Raw genomic sequence first — 16,107 nt, 5'->3', positions numbered from 1 at the left:
CCTCAAATCCTAACACTCTCCCACAACCCCAGACCTGTCATCTCCCCAATCCTGCTACTGGTGTTGACAGGTTTTCTGGCCAGGTTCCTGTGTCTTTAAGTCAGGCAGGGCCGACTCAAGGCATTTTTGCTGACTGAGGTGAACAATCAGATGCTTGAATTGGAGGAACAGTGGCAGGCTGACTTTTGAATCTTATTTCAACACTGACAAAGTACAGTGCCCTCGATGGCACCTGAGTGCAGTAGGCTTGTGTAAGGGGCAAAGGGCAAGCTATGCGGCATGTATAGAATTGTAGAGCTGGGCCTCCATGAGTCATCTAGTCCAACCTCCTGCAATGCAGTATAGTTCAGCCCTCCAACATTTCAATCTTCTTCCCTGTTGTATCTGCCACACAGGGGGAAGTGGCAGTTTCAAAAAAGGTTTGAACCCAGAGCTCGTTTCCAGAGCTTGGAAAGGCTTTGTTGTAGAAGCTTTTTGTGTTGTGCTCATCTCTGCTATTTGTATTTGTTAAAACTGCCTTAACAAAATAACAACCCCTCAGTGTTACTCCATCCCTGCTTTACTCAAACCTTTATTGTATAAAACCATCATTTTCTTCTCAGTGTACTGCTACCTCTGCTTTACTCAAACATCTGCTGTTGTTTAAAACCACCATTTCTTGACCTAACTCTAACCTTGTTCTGGAAGCAATTTTTTGCTGGTGCTACTCTTACATTTTGTTATTTGAAAGTTTGGGAAACGACACTTCTTGAAATATCACCATATTAAGCGAAGGGTCTTGAGGGGTCAAATTAAAGAGATTTGTCTGTTTGGTGCAATGTTATTATGTTTGCCAACAATGAGGAATACCATATTGTCTTACACTGAATCTAACCAAAGACTTTATAATCTGAACAAAAAAAGAGAGACATTGCATGTTATTCTTAAGTTCTTCTTTATGGAGGCGAGTCTTTAATTATTGGCTGAGCCTCTGGCATAGACTATCTTGCCATTATCTGGTGCATTGCCTATGACGAGATGAGTTTGACAGTCCACGGTCAAGTAAAATCCATGCCAAACTCTTGTCTTATGGAATTTCTCCGTCAGACGTATTAAATCTAGACCTCGCCTCAGCCAAAAGACTCATAAAACAAAGACTAGATGACAATGAGTTACAACATAATCTTATGACTGGTGGTGGGGCTTGTTCTCCCTTGAATCATGGTATTACCCCAATGTACCAGGTTCCATCATATCTATCCGCCCTCTCCGCAGCGACTCATAGATTTGCGTTCATCAAAGCAAGGTTTAATGTTTTTCCATCAAATGTACTGAACCATAGGTTTTCCAAAGGCCTAATTTCTGTTCTATGTGCTCGCGACAACAGATCAACAGAATCCCTTTCTCATATAATTTTTAATTGCCCCCTATACATTGCAGCCCGGTCCAATATTCTGAAGCTGTTAATCCTGGAGATCGCCGATAAACCATCCGAGTCTCACCTAGCATGTACGCTACAAGACAATGATCCGTACAGGACCCTATTGGTAGCAAGGTTTTTGGTCTCAGTCCTCGCGTACGAGAAACAAGCAGGAATGCTCCATGATTATTGATACCCTAATATAGTTTCCTATATGTCCTATGTAAATACAAAATGATTCATCCAAAGTTCATCCAAGGCTCTTCCCCCCAAATGCTGTCGTGTAATCCCACAGATCTACTATATTTATATGTTTGAAATTTGTATCTCTGTTTTTTACGTCTGATTTATTTTTGTGGTGTGGGCTTATAGCCGAATAAAGATTCATCTTATCTTATCTGCATGTTATTCTGTATTTCATGAAAATCTTTAATAAAAATTATTTTTTAAAAAAACCAATGAAGAATACAATCAATTGCTACTGAGGTCTTTCCAAAGATTTTGGTTAATATAATAACTCTTCCTATCTATGCCTCTCTCCACTGACGTGTAAGGGGTATTCATATGGTGAGATTAGTATGAATATATTTGGATATCGAGTTCTCCCCTTTTTTCTGTAAGTACATTCATGCTGGATACAATGGGCCCTTTGCCTGACCCAGCAGTTTCTTCTTACATTCTTATGGAAACTTCAGGTCAAGAGGCAGTCTATCTAGATTCCTAGGTTTCTTGGGGTATTTGGCAGCAAGACTCGTCTGATGTTCTTATGAGGGCGCCAAGTTGACGAAGGCTGAATTAGATACTGGAGGTGGGGAGATGCTATTCTCTGGCCCCACTCCTTCTAGCAGTCCCTCTATCATTGCTAAAGTTGCGTGATTTGTGTGTAGGGATGCTGCCGCCTTGTTTGCTTTTAATTCTTTGAAGACTTTTAGCAGACACATGATCATCCCCTCCTTTTGAAGTTGTATATATATATATATATAAAAGCCTAGCAAGCAACGATTCCTTCCTCAAACATCCCCCTCGCCTTCTCCAACACCCACCCACCCACAATTCTGTTCCATGTTGTGGTATGGGGCCTGCCCAATCCTGCAAGGGTGCTTCACCCAAAGCACAAGCGAGGAGAGCCCTGGGCTCAAGTCTCACTTCTCGGCCGATATGAGATTGGACAGCGCCCCCTAGGGAAATCCAGCGTCGCTATCTGCTGTGATCAGCAAGTAGATTATTATTTTAAAATATGATGAAAGAAAATGCCCCCCCCCCAAGTTGGCAGGTATGCCCCTCCCAGTACTTTTATATGCGGATGACGCAGTCCTACTTTCTTTTTCCTGTGTTGGTTTAAGGAAACTTCTGAGATCACTTGCTAATTATTGTCCAGCTGAACAATTATCAATAAATTACAACAAATCTAAAATTATGGTTTTTTTTTAAAAAAAACCAAACACAAATGGAGAATTGATGTCAAGAATGCTTTGATGGTGTTTCCTGCTTGGCAGGGGGTTGGACTGGATGGCCCTTGTGGTCTCTTCCAACTCTATGATTCTATGATTATAGGTAGCAACATTTAAATATCTGGGAAAGGGGCTCATGGCATCATCAGATGAAAAACGCCATTGCTAACACAGGAAGGGCTACTAAAGCCCCAACAAGATTTTTTTTAACGGGAAAGGGGGTCAATATGTTCCGGCAGCCTCCCAGGTCTTTGCTACAAAAATACTCCCGCAACTCACTTATGGATCCCAGGTCTGCAGTTTTAAAAATTTCACGCCGGTGGAGGCATTTCAAAACGAATTCTACCGCTGTCTATTGGGGATCCCCCCCCTTGTGTATCTAATATAGCCGTCTGCTTAGACGTTGGACAACTACCCGTGAACATGCGGCTGTGGATTCTAAAGATACACTACTGGTTAAAACTTATCTTCTTCCCGGCTGGGTTGGCACCTTTAACATTGTTAGACACCTATCATTCTAACTCGAAAGTTTCCCTGTTTGAAAAGATAAGAAGCTTGGGATTTCCTCCGCAGATCTTGATAGCGGCAGGATACGAGAGAGCCAGAAGTCAAGTGCTCCAACGTATAAGGAACGTGGAGCTGCAGTGTCATATGGGCAAAATGGACAAAGATGCCACAATAAGAGATTTTGGGAGAGGGTTCTCACCCGCAAATTACCTGGCAAAACTGCAAATACCCAAGTATAGACATTCCTTTACCTTGGTCAGATTTAATGTGTTGCCCTCCGCCCTGTTGCTAGGCAGGTATGAGGGTAAACCATATGAGTCACGCGTTTGCCCATGTGGCTCATCGGAAGTGGAAACAAATTTGCATGTATTGCTGCACTGCAGTTTCTATGAGGATCTATACCTGACCTTTATCACCCCAGCCTTACAAAAGCTTAAAAATGAACCAGAATCCCAACGTCTGAGAGCCTTGGTAGAAGACAAGGTCCCTGAAATTACGATCAATGTCACCAAATTCTGTGTATCTGCTATTAGTCACAGGAAACAAGAGCTTTCCAATGTCAATACGCAGGCGAATGCGAATATTTAATTTTAATTATGTCATTTAATTTTAAAGTGTTGTTATGGCCTAATTTGTATTGAAATTGTCCTCTGTTTATTTCTGTGTTATCCTTTGTTGAATAGTTGTATGACTCGATTTGGTCTGTGACCGTTTAAAAAAAATTGATTTGATTTGATCACTCCCCTCAAATATCCCCAGAGTGTTCCGAGTGCTTCAGGCCCATAATCTCCCCCCTCACTCTAGAACGCTGTGAAGCTGAATGTTGGATGGTTTGGGACAGAGAAAAGAAAGGGCTCCTTCATAGTTAAACCGTGAAACTTGCTCTTGCAGAAGACAGTGATGGCCAACAACCTGGGTGGCTTTAAAACAGGGCTGGACAAATTCATTGTCCCTGACAACCTTGAAATGGCTACTAGTCACATGCCCTCATGACTAATAATTTCAGGGTTGTCAGGGACAAGATCTTTCAGCCATCCATGATGGGATCTTGCTATGCAACCTAAATGGTGCCTCTACGTTTGCCCTCTGCAGCTAATTGAAGCTGCAAGTGGATGGGGTTTGGATTTGAGGAATCAACATAGAAGGAAATTCCACAGGGAGGTACATAGATCTTCTATGTAATATTCACTTTGGCCCCCTCAAACAACACCGCCTGTGCTTTCCAAACATACAAACATCCTGTCCTAGTCTTGCCATTTCTACGTGGTTCCTTCATAGCCGGGCGGAAAATACTCTGTACTCTAGGAATGGTGGCTAGTTAAAGAGGGAAGGAGAAATCACCCTTTATAAATATACATGATGTGGTTTTTTTTATCATGCAGCATTATGTAGTAGTCACTCCAAACAAACACATTAGTTTCCTGGTTTGAACAACAATAAACAAAATATTTTGATTTTTTTTAAATAAATAAAAAAACACTGTAAAGGGTGTGACTCTGCATGCAGCATGAGATGCAAAACAGACCATAGAGAAGGAAATGGTTAGAGCAATCCACAGAAGCCATAAATGGGCAGGATATTGGGTGTGATCACGTTAGTCATGCTCAAAGTAGATCCCCTGCAGTCACAAAAAATAGCATTTTAATGTGCATTTTTGTAATGTTGTATGCAATTCTACTTAATATGCATGTTTGCAAGCCGCTCAGAATGGCTGGGGAACCCAGCAAGATGGGTGGGGTATAAATATTATTATTATTATTATTATTATTATTATTATTATTTATTGTAATGTAACATATTTTTGTATTAAAAATAAAAATAAATAAAAAAATTGTCCAGTAGCACCTTATAGACCATATAGTTGGTCTATAAGATGCTACTGGTCAATTTTTTATTTTTATTATTTTTATTTCGACTGTGTCAGACCAACATGGCTACCTACCTGAATATTTTTGTATGTCATTTCCACTAATATATCCAGGTTTTAATCACACTTCCTCCTGATGTATGTGTTCTTTTATGCATTATTTCTTTGGATAACTGCAGCACAAAATTAGGAGGATTAGCTGTGTTTTCATTTGCATGTAGTTTTGGAAGCGTGAATTATGTAAGTTTGCATTAAAATGCAAACTCAACCAAATTTATTCCCTGAGCCTATTCGAAGGAGAGGGCACTTGTGAGGAGGCAGTTGCATCAACCCTCTGGGCTGTTTCCTCATTCCAAAACTCAACATAGTTTTACAGAATCCAGCACCAGCTATAAAAATGTGCATGTCAGTATTGCTGCCACACCTACTGCAATGAATACCAATAGGAGGAATTTATTTCATTTGCTTTCGTTCTTTTACTTCCATTTATTCCATTGTTATACTATCATTCGACGGCAACTATAGACTTGCTTTGGTTGTATTCAAAACACTATGTGTAGCCACCGATGGCTACACAAATAAAGTTCCAGTGTGGTTGGTAACCGTACCCACTCAGTCATCCAGCATTGTAAGTCATGTCAGGCCTTCTATTTAACAGGTTTAATGTTAATAATGCAATGGATGGACACAAACCACTCACACCCACTACCCACAGTGGAGGCACCAGGCGAAAACATTCCCCTTCAACCAGGCCTTGGGATGATTAACATGCGATGTCCTTTTAATTATGGGTTTACTTTGGTTTTGTTCTTGTTTTTTTATTAAGCACTTTGTGTATCTATTTTGTATTTTTATGCTGTGATTTGCTCTGGGATCTTCGGATGAAGAGTGGTATGCAAACTTAATAAATAGTAAAAGAAGAAGAAGAAGAAGAAGAAGAAGAAGAAGAAGAAGAAGAAGAAGAAGAAGAAGAAGAATCTGGAGCACGGGTCCTGTATGCCAGTGCTGTATGCCAGTGCTTAACAGTTAAGTCCAGTTGCAGATGACTCTGGGGTTGCGACGCTCATCTCGCTCTATAGGCCGAGGGAGCCAGCGTTTGTCTGCAGACAGTTTTTCCCGGTCATGTGGCCAGCATGACTAAGCCACTTCTGGCGAAACCAGAGCAGCGCACGGAAACACCATTTACCTTCCTGCTGGAGTGGTACCTATTTATCTACTTGCACTTTGGGGCGTGCTTTCGAACTGCTAGCAGGAGCTGGGACTGAGCAACGGGAGCTCACCCCGTCACGGGGATTCGAACCACTGACCTTCTGATCGGCAAGCCCATGAGGCTCAGTGGTTTAGACCAGTGGTCCTCAACCTTGGGCCTCCAGATGTTTTTGGCCTACAACTCCCATGATCCCCAGCTAGCAGGACCAGTGGTCAGGGATGATGGGAATTGTAGTCTCAAAACATCTGGAGGCCCAAGGTTGAGGACCACTGGTTTAGATTACAGCGCCACCCACGTCCCTCCTCCTCAGTACAGCCAGTGCTGTACTGACAGCCGCCCTAAAGCAACATTACAGGAGGAGCTAACATGGTGCCCATTAGAAGCTTTTGGTCTTCAGCCCTGATGTGGGGCAGCCAATAGCCAGACAGGCTGTAGTTTAATAGCATATGGAGGGCACCTCTTTGAATCCCCCATATCACCTCCAGAATCCCACATATTGTGTATTTCCTGTTCGTCACCCCCTCTTCCTTTGTGTTGAGCTTCTGGCAAGATGACAAATCTATGGGCAGGGACTGTTTGCTTTTGGCTGTGGTACAGGACCATACCTACCAGGTAAGCAGCATGCCGCTTCCAGACTCTGATGAATGTCTTTGGTTCTTGAAATTGCACTTCTCAAATAGTTGCTGCTGACGTAATTCAATATAGTTCAGCAGCTGAGGAAATTCCGAGACCTCCTGATCTCTGCTGGAAATTTGCAGCTCAAGGGATGGGATTCTAGTGTTTTGACAGCTGCTCTTTCAGGCAGGAGGTTAAGATAAAGACGGACCCTGTGTTTTCAGATTGTGGTGTACAGAGTGCCTGATGACCAAGAAATATCCCCATCACAATTTCGATGTTGCCCTTTATGCAGAGAACCTTGGGTTCTCATATTTTAGTGGCACCCTGTGTGATGCCAACATTTGGTGGCCCCTGCCTCTTGCCTTTCATTCTACGTCAGTTACAGCATTCCCTGCAGCACCCTCCAAGGCTCTGTGTCCAGTGCGACCTCAATCTGCCACTGCTTTATGTAAAGGGCCCAGTCTGTGGTTGAGTTCTTCCACCCTCTGTCTTTAGAAGGTTCCTGGCTGTCATCTGCAAGAAGACAGGAGGGCTGATGTGACTGGACTGTAATTTCCATCATGCGTGACTATTCATGTTGCTGCTGAAGCTGATGGAAGTTTTATTCCAACAATATCTGGAAGGCAGTGTTGGCTACTCCTGAAATAATAAAATTTCTGAACATAGTTCTTTTTTTTTGCCATATCATATTAAAACAAACCCCAACACTTTTCAACTCAAAATGTACAGTGTCCATTTTTTAAAATTGTTTGGTGGTATTGCTGTTCTGTCATAAAAGGTAAAGGGACCCCTGACCATTAGGTCCAGTCATGACCGACTCTGGGGTTGCGGTGCTCATCTCGCATTATTGGCTGAGGGAGCCAGTGTACAGCTTCCAGGTCATGCTGGAACATGTACAGCTTCCAGCTTACGGCGATGGGGTGGGGGGTGGAGAACGGGGGCGGCGGGGATGCAAACGCACGCGCTCCATCGCGCGCTCGCGTCACAATCCCTCACGGTCCCTTTCCCTCTTCCCCTCGCGCCGTTAGTCGGGAGGCGAGGCGTGGAATGGCGGTTTGGAGGGGAAGCCGTTGAGGGAGAGAGAACCGCATTCCACCCCCGGCTCGAGGGCGTGAGTGAGTGTGCGGGGACGGGGAGTGCGCGGGGATGGGGCTCTGTGTGCGTTCAGTCCCTGTGTCCGTGGGGCACATGCGCAGTAGCGCGGACACAGGGACTGGACGCAGAGACACAGGGACTTTATTATATAGGATGCTACTAAAGCAGCAAGAATGCTACATGCTCCAAAGTGGAAAGAAGCAGAAGTCCCAGCAAAGGAAGGATGGATTCAAAAACTTATGGAATTTGCAAAAAGTTGACACTTACCGAAAGAAAAAGAAATCAAGATAACAAACTTTTTATAAAAGAATGGAAATGGTTTATTGACTATTTACAGATAAATTGCAAACAGATAAAAACAATAGCAGGAGTATTGTAATAACCTGCAGTTATATAAGAGTATATATTTATAATAGATAATTAATTGAGCAAGTTAAATGAATTTGGATATGCAGAAGACATTAAAAAAATAAATTTAAGGAACCGCAGAAGGAGGGGGAAGGAAGTCAAATTTTGAAATGTTAAATTGATTGTAAAACTAATGAAATGTATAAATTTGAAAAGTATAAATTTTAAAAAAGAAAAAGATATTCCATACAATTGGTGGGCAGACTGGAAGCCGACAGATTGGTTTCTCACAAATGGGCCAGTACAAACGCCACTGAGGTGAACGTCACAACACTGGGTAGCCCACCAATTTCCCCACCACCCCCATTTCTACCCTGCATTCTCTCATGGATCCAGTTGGCATAGAAAGGCACTGAAATGTAGACACCTGGGCGGAAGGGTTGGCCACAGCCCCTTCCCCAGCTCACAACCCCAGCCTGCATCCAACCTTCTTTGAGATGGCAAACTAAGGGTCCCCCGGAGTCGCCCTGTGGAAAAAGAGATGGGAGATAGTACAGGATCTGTGGTGAACACGGCGGTGAGCACTCTGATTAGGAATACCGATTAGATGAGGGAGCTGGAATGAGGCTTATAACCAGGGGTGGGGAACTTGTGGCCCTCTAGATGACTCTGAACTCCACCTGCCAACAGCTTCAGCCACCATGGCTCATGGTCAGGGACGGTGGGAGTTGTTTTCCAGCAAAATCTGGAGGACAACAAGTTTCCAGCATCTGATTTAATCTTCATTTACCTCCGGCAGGTACTGACAGGATAGTGATCCTGTCAGCCTCAGCCCCCCCCTTCCACTGCACCTGCAATACCAGGGGTAAAAGTATTGCTCTACTTTGTAGGGTTCGAAAGACTGTTGAAAAAATTAATAAGTATTACGGTGGTACCTCAGTTTAAGTACATAATTGGTTCCGGAAGTCTGTACTTAACCTGAAGCGTACTTAACCTGAAGCGAACTTTCCCATTGAAAGTAATGGAAAGTGGATTAATCCGTTCCAGACGGGTCCGCGGAGTACTTAAACCGAAAGTACTCAAACCGAAGCGTACTTAAACCGAGGTATGACTGTATTCCGTTAAACAACAACAGCAACAACACAACTAATTCTAACAATTGTAGATGACATGGGCCATCTTAAAAGAGGCATTCAGGCCTGTGTGTGAGAGAAGGGGGGAAAGCGTAATCTGTGATGATATGTGTGGTGTCCATCTTTCAAAAACAATATAAATAGACTTTCTTCCTTTTAGAACGGATGGCTTTAATCTCAGATACAAATGTATGTGGATTGTACTGAGTTTCAACATTTGAGTCCCAAGCCATACACTTAAATGACCAAGGTTGCAACCCTATACCCATTGACCTGGAACTAAGTCTCGTTGAAGTGAACAGGACTCATTGGGGCAAACAACGGGTCCTTCAGAATCACCCTGTGGAGAAAGAGATGGGAGAAAACATGGAATCCATGGTGGAAAACTCTAGCAACAGATTCCAAATACTGATCAGCCGAGGGGGGCTGAAATAAGGTTTATAATAAGAGATGGGGAACCTGATGTTGTTGGTCTCTACATCCTAACAATTACAGCCAGCATGACCCATGGTCAGGGACCTGAGATGAACCCCACCAAACAGAAGAGGACTTGTTTCTGAGTTGGTATGTATGGGAAACTTTTTTATATGAAACTTTTATATTTTTAGGTTTTGTTGCTAAAACAAGCAGCACAGAAATATTTTTTAAACAAAACAACAAGAACTCTTGGGGAAATAGGTGAATCTGAAAAGCTGCAAGGTGCCATCTCCCAATGGTAGAACAAAATTAGCTAGACCAAATTTAGGAAGGAACAACGCACACAACGCAATCATTCATAGAATCGTAGATTTATAGAATTGTGGAGTTGGAAGGGACCCCAAGAGTCATCTAGTCCAATCCGCAGCAATGCAGGAATCTCCGCTAAAGCCTTCTTGGCAGATGGCCACCCAACCTCTGCTTAAAAACCTCAGAGGAAGGAGAGCCCACCACTTTCAAAGGGGGTCTGTTCCACTGTTGAACAGCTCTTACCACCAGGAAGTTTTTCCTGGTGTTCAGGCAGAATCTCTTTTCTTGCAAAATTTTCTTCCTAAAGATATGCGGTATTTTTCTTTTTACAATGCGATCATGCCAGTGTCTGCCTTTGTCTACGTTCTCTGGTGGCTGTATGAAGGACAGGTCATGGAGCAACCTACCTGGCAAGAATCTTTCCCACCTTCTGGGTAACCAGCACAGATCATATCCTGCTTGACAGGATCCTTCCTTGAGCCCTGCGCTGAGACACTGTTAAAGAGAGCATTGCATACTTCTCGGCTTATGAGCGGCACCTTCACTTGCTGGAGAGTCTGTGGGGCAGGTAAAGGCACTAGAAGAGAGAGAAAGGGAAAGTATTCATGGAATGCAGAGGCATTCAGTAGGACATAATTTTCACTGAGCACACTGTAGATATGTAGCTGCCACACTTTGGGACAACATCTCCTCCCGTATTTATTTCTAGGGAAACCTAACAGCCCAATACATTTTGCTGTCTGAGGCAAAATACAAAATTCCCTCCCCCTGAGATTCCATGAACAATACTGGTGTTTTCTTTAACACAGGCAGTGGGACAGAAGCTTCCACTGTACTTGAGGGCACCGGGCTAGTTTGAGAGCGCAAGGCAGATCACATGACACCTACAGTTCTGAGTACAGTTCAGCACCTGAGTCACCTGTACCACTCTGCCTAGTGGTAGGATTGGCCTTGGGGGGGAGGGGAAATGTTCATTTTGCAATTATTTATTAAAAATCCTCATGAAAATTCACCAGCATTTTTGTGCAAATTTCATTTTGGTATGCATTTTTTCTATGTTACTTCCGTGAGGGAAATGGATGGAGTACGCACGTGCATTCAACCACTTAATGGCATCCGCGTCGCCCAGGTGATCACAGCAACAGAGATAAGAAAAGAAGAGTCGTTCTGTTGTCTGGAGAGGTCACTTCCTGGTTTGCATGGAGAAACCGTTTTCAACAGAGCCCAGTGATGGAAGTGCACAGGTGTATTGAGGCAGCACTGGATGTTGAAATGTTGTGTCCTTAACAGTTTTGCGCCCAGGGCAATCGCCCCTGTGGACACGCCCCCCCCCACTGCCACATCCCAGAACTGTTCATTTGGATGAGTCACAGAGTCTGAAAAAGTGCTACAAAGAAAACCCCTCACCTCCAGTTTGAATATCTCCCCATCCAGTTACCCAGCAGTATTCTCCTGAAGAGAAGCTTGTAGAGGACCCTGGCAGGCGGATGGGGAGGATGTAGTCAGTGAAGTTCACAGGCGACTTCAGCTTGATTAAAGCAATATCTGCTGTGTGGTCAATGCTGCCATTGTAGCCAGGATGGAGGATAATCTGTTCCGCGGCAGATGCTACAGCATTATCAGAGAGGTTTGAGAGCTGATGGGCACCTAGGAGGACATCGTATTGGAACATGGGCCCGACTCTGTGAATACAAGGGCAAAAGATTTGGCTGACGTTTGATTTCCTGTGGCTCATGCTAACTGTATACCCCACAAAGAGCTACAATTCCAAGAGTTCAATTCCCTGGGAAGAAGGATGGATTTTGAAACCACTCTGAGAACTGTAGTTCTGTGTGAGGAATAGGACTTTCTTAACAGCTCTCAGCAAACTACCTGAAGGAGCGTCTCCACCCCCATCATTCTGCCCGGACACTGAGATCCAGTGCCGAGGGCCTTCTGGTGGTTCACTCGCTGCGAGAAGCCAAGTTACAGGGAACCAGGCAAGAGGGCCTTCTCGGTAGTGGCACCCGCCCTGTGGAACACCTTCTCACCAGATGTCAAAGAGAACAACAACTACCAGACTTTTAGAAGACATCTGAAGGCAGCCCTGTTTAGGGAAGCTTTTAATGTTTAATAGATTATTGTATTTTAATATCCTTCTGGAAGCCGCCCAGAGTGGCTGGGGAAACCCAGCCAGATGGGGGGGGGTATAAATAAATTATTATTATTATTATTATTATTATTATTCCAGCCCCCAGGTTTCTGCGGGGGAAGCCATGGCTGTTTAAAGTGGTATGATAGTGTTTTAAATGTATGGTGCAGCTGAGGCCTAAGACAACAGGAAGCTGGCTGGTAGGCAGCTGAAATTAGTCTGGTCTTGTAAGGTGAAGCTTTATAATGGCTTCAAAGCAATACATACTGAATGATACTCACCCAAAGAAGAAGCAGTGAGCTGCTGTCAGGACCCACTGCTCAGCTATGAGGGAGCCCCCACAAATAGGATAAGAAAACAGTGAAATGCTGACTTGCCAGGGCCATGACCCATCAGAGGCTGGTTGTCCCCCAACTATTCGTGGAGCATTTATCGGCTGCCCACTCTCTGTGGAAGAGGAAATAAGAGGGTTTGCCATTACGGTTTGCAGCATACACATAACGGAAGTAATGTAGCAGAAGAGGTGGAGAACACGAGGAAACAAAATGTCTAAATTTGAATTCGTTTACAAGTAGGGTGGTTTTTTTTTGCAGATTTTAAAACCATATTTATTGTCATTGATTCTCCTGGGTTTAATTTGCATTTCATCTGGTAAGTGAAATTGACTTTTTTTTATTTCTTAGCACATTTATAGCAGTTTTATTTCTGCTGTGCAAAATTAGGAAAAGGGTGAAGTTTGAAGGATGGCTGTATTTTGCTTTACATATGCTGCTTCAGAAAGTGCCTTTAATTACCTTTAAATGTGAACCAAATTTAAATTCTCACCCATCCTTACTCATACAGTATATGTGGTAGTGGAATCCTTGAGTCCTGGACTCCTAGCTCTCAGTTTGGGCATCCCTTTCTCCCATACGTCTTCCATCACCACAGCTAGAAGTAGAACCATGTAAAACCTTGGGGTGTTTGGTTTCCATGGGTCAGAGATTAAGATGACAAGAGTCATTTCAAGATTCTTTATATGAGATGCTTGATGGGTGGGCCTTTCTTCCACAGCTTAGTGGGCAAAGGAATTGAGACTGTTAACTTTTGTAAAGTAGAGCACATTCCAGCCACGCAAAAGTCCAGAGGCTTCTGCATCCCTGCACTGACATCTCTCCATCCAGATAAGAAAAAGGTAGCAGCACAGTTGAAGGACACATTCCAAGCAGGCAGAAGAGCCCAAGGGCAATATGAATGGCTGGCTGGTGGGGGTGGGTGACACTGGGAAAGGAGTGGAGCCTTTGGAGGGAGCATGAACTGAGGAGAATCTTGAGGACTGAATATTTCCTTCACCCTGGCATTACAGCGTGCAGCTTGGCACCATGGCTTAAGGAAGTTGGACACCTAAAATCAATTCTTACTGAAGACCATGCAACCACATCTAGAATGCGACACCTTGTTTGCTCTACTCTTTACTTGTGGTGGGGCAACATCAGCTTGATGTGGGTTTATCTTCCTCATATCAATGTGGCATATCAAGGAGTATCCTGTCTAAGGTGAGGATGTTGGATTAGAAGACCTCTGGTTTTTAGGAGGCCTTTTCTTTAGCTTCCTCCACAGAGATTCCTGTGCAAAACTCCTTCCAATGTATCAAACAACTCTTACCTGCTTTTGAGCTTGTAGCACCTGAGGGAAACAAAGAAAGAAGATACCCCAGGTAAGAGTCATTATAGAAGAAAGACACAGTGTAGGATTGTATGTATGAACGAGGGGGAAGGGAACCTGTTTACACTGGCCCACTTCAGACAAACATGTCTCGATTTAACAAGCCAAGGTATGCACAAATTCTTTGCTTGTGAACAGAGCCCCTTCACTCCTCTCTTTGGGCATGCCATACTCAAAGCAAGAAGCCTCTGGTTAACTCTAATATCCCATGTTCTGAGAACCAGGGTAGTATGTTTAGTCACTTTTAAACAAACCAGTTTATAAAAAAGTGGGTTGATATTGGTTTAATTGCCTGGCTAGTTCTGAATTTGGTAACCACAGTTTGCTGGTTTGGACAAAACATGAAACATGAAGCATCCTTAGAAGCTTCCTACTTTAATCACAGCTTGTGGTGAAGGGAGGAGGAAATAGGCTATGTGGGGTGGTTGCGGGCAAAAGGCATCATGTGCATATGTCAGCTTAATAACCTGACAGATGATTGTCTGTGAATGCAGCCAATCTTTTCCCAATTGGTTGAAAAATCAACACCTTTGACCAGCGGGGTAGGAAGATAGGGGCAGTGGGGGCGGTGCGTCCCAGGGGCGCCATCGCCGCTGCCTACCCCACTCCAAAATGTGCACCCTGCGCACGGCGCGTCCCGCCCCAAAATGCGCTGCTACGTCATTGCGCATGATGCGCTCTGCCCCCCAAATGCGCGCCACGTCACTGCGCACCCCACCCCCAAAACGCTCCGCCACTGCCTTTGACAATTGTGCCAGGAGTTCATTTTGAAACATGGTTCTCAGGGTGTATTCAGAACTACATTTGAATCTGGGCTCACCAGGACTTTTGTTCTTTTAATGTTATGGCTTTACCCTGGAACTATCTAGGTTGGGAAGAACAGACGTCCTAAGGAAAAGTGGAACATTCCAGGATCAAATCAGAAACAGGTACAGCTTCTGTAAATCTGGGACTGTCCCTGGAAAAATATGGGCACAGAGAAGGTATGATTTCCCAGGATCCCTTGCAACTTTTAATTTTTTAAAGAAATGAAACCTTGAAGTAACTGTTCTCCAAGCACTTCCCCAACTCCATCAGTCACCTTGTAGCATGGTCAGCTGCAGAAGCCACACGGTCAGTGCGGAAGTAACAATAGGCATTGCTGTCCTTCTGAAGTCTTCTCTGAGTGGTTCAGCTCCAGTCAATTCCAGACAACAGATGTTTTATTTCAATCTGAATGTCCTCTAGGAGCCGTACTATTGAAACACAATATCAACAATGAAAAGGCAATGCTCCTGTCATTGGACTGTCTGTTGCTGAGTCTAGAGAAGTCCTTGCAATCACTGGATCTCAGAAGCCGCAGCATCCCAAACCTCTGCCAACACCCTGAGAACGCCCACAGGTGTGCTGGTTGCTCATAGGTGGAGGCAAGGCATGCATACACTTTCCCCATTGATATCCACATCTGAACCAGCCCCCCACCCCCCGCTTGTAGGGAATAGGGAGAAGAGGAGAGAAGATGAGACTCCCCAGAAGCCCCCATCCACCTTTTATCTTGCACATTAAGTCCACAAACATGGAAATGAAGGTGGAGACCTTCTTCTTCATACTTGCCCCCAGCTATGGTCACTTACAGACAACCTGTTTGTGGAGAAATAATCCTAATTCTTTTGGCTGGGAGGTTAGACGGCATTGTGAGAAGCAAATGTCACCCCACGTTTTCCTTTCATTCTCCTTATCACAAAAACATCCAGTTTGGGGGGAAGCGGGTTTATTATGTACAACCTGAATTTGCTGCTTATGCAATTGAATCCAGCCTGCAAAATAACAACAGTGTATTTGAAGAAGTGTGCATGCACACGAAAGCTCATACTAATGACAAAAGTTTTTCTCTAAGGTGCTACTGGAAGGATTTTTTAAAATTTTGTTTTGACTACGG

General features: G+C 44.0%; 1 protein-coding gene across 1 annotated transcript; it reads right to left on the bottom strand.

Moving 5' to 3' along the window:
* Positions 1–8,588: 8,588 nt before the first annotated feature.
* LOC118094910 (serine protease 27-like) lies at positions 8,589–15,421 on the bottom strand. The gene is made up of 6 exons (XM_035135690.2): positions 15,271–15,421; positions 14,130–14,150; positions 12,767–12,932; positions 11,762–12,036; positions 10,762–10,931; positions 8,589–9,022 (listed from the first exon to the last, which is right to left on the bottom strand). Exons 1-6 carry the CDS (start codon positions 15,326–15,328, stop codon positions 8,783–8,785), a joined length of 930 nt encoding a protein of 309 aa, XP_034991581.2. The 5' UTR covers positions 15,329–15,421; the 3' UTR covers positions 8,589–8,782.
* Between the last annotated feature and the right edge of the window lie 686 nt (positions 15,422–16,107).

Source organism: Zootoca vivipara, chromosome 13 (assembly GCF_963506605.1).
Source record: "Zootoca vivipara chromosome 13, rZooViv1.1, whole genome shotgun sequence".
Taxonomy (NCBI): domain Eukaryota; kingdom Metazoa; phylum Chordata; class Lepidosauria; order Squamata; family Lacertidae; genus Zootoca; species Zootoca vivipara.
Note: the sequence above shows the minus strand (reverse complement) of the source record. Positions and strands in the feature narration are given on the sequence as shown.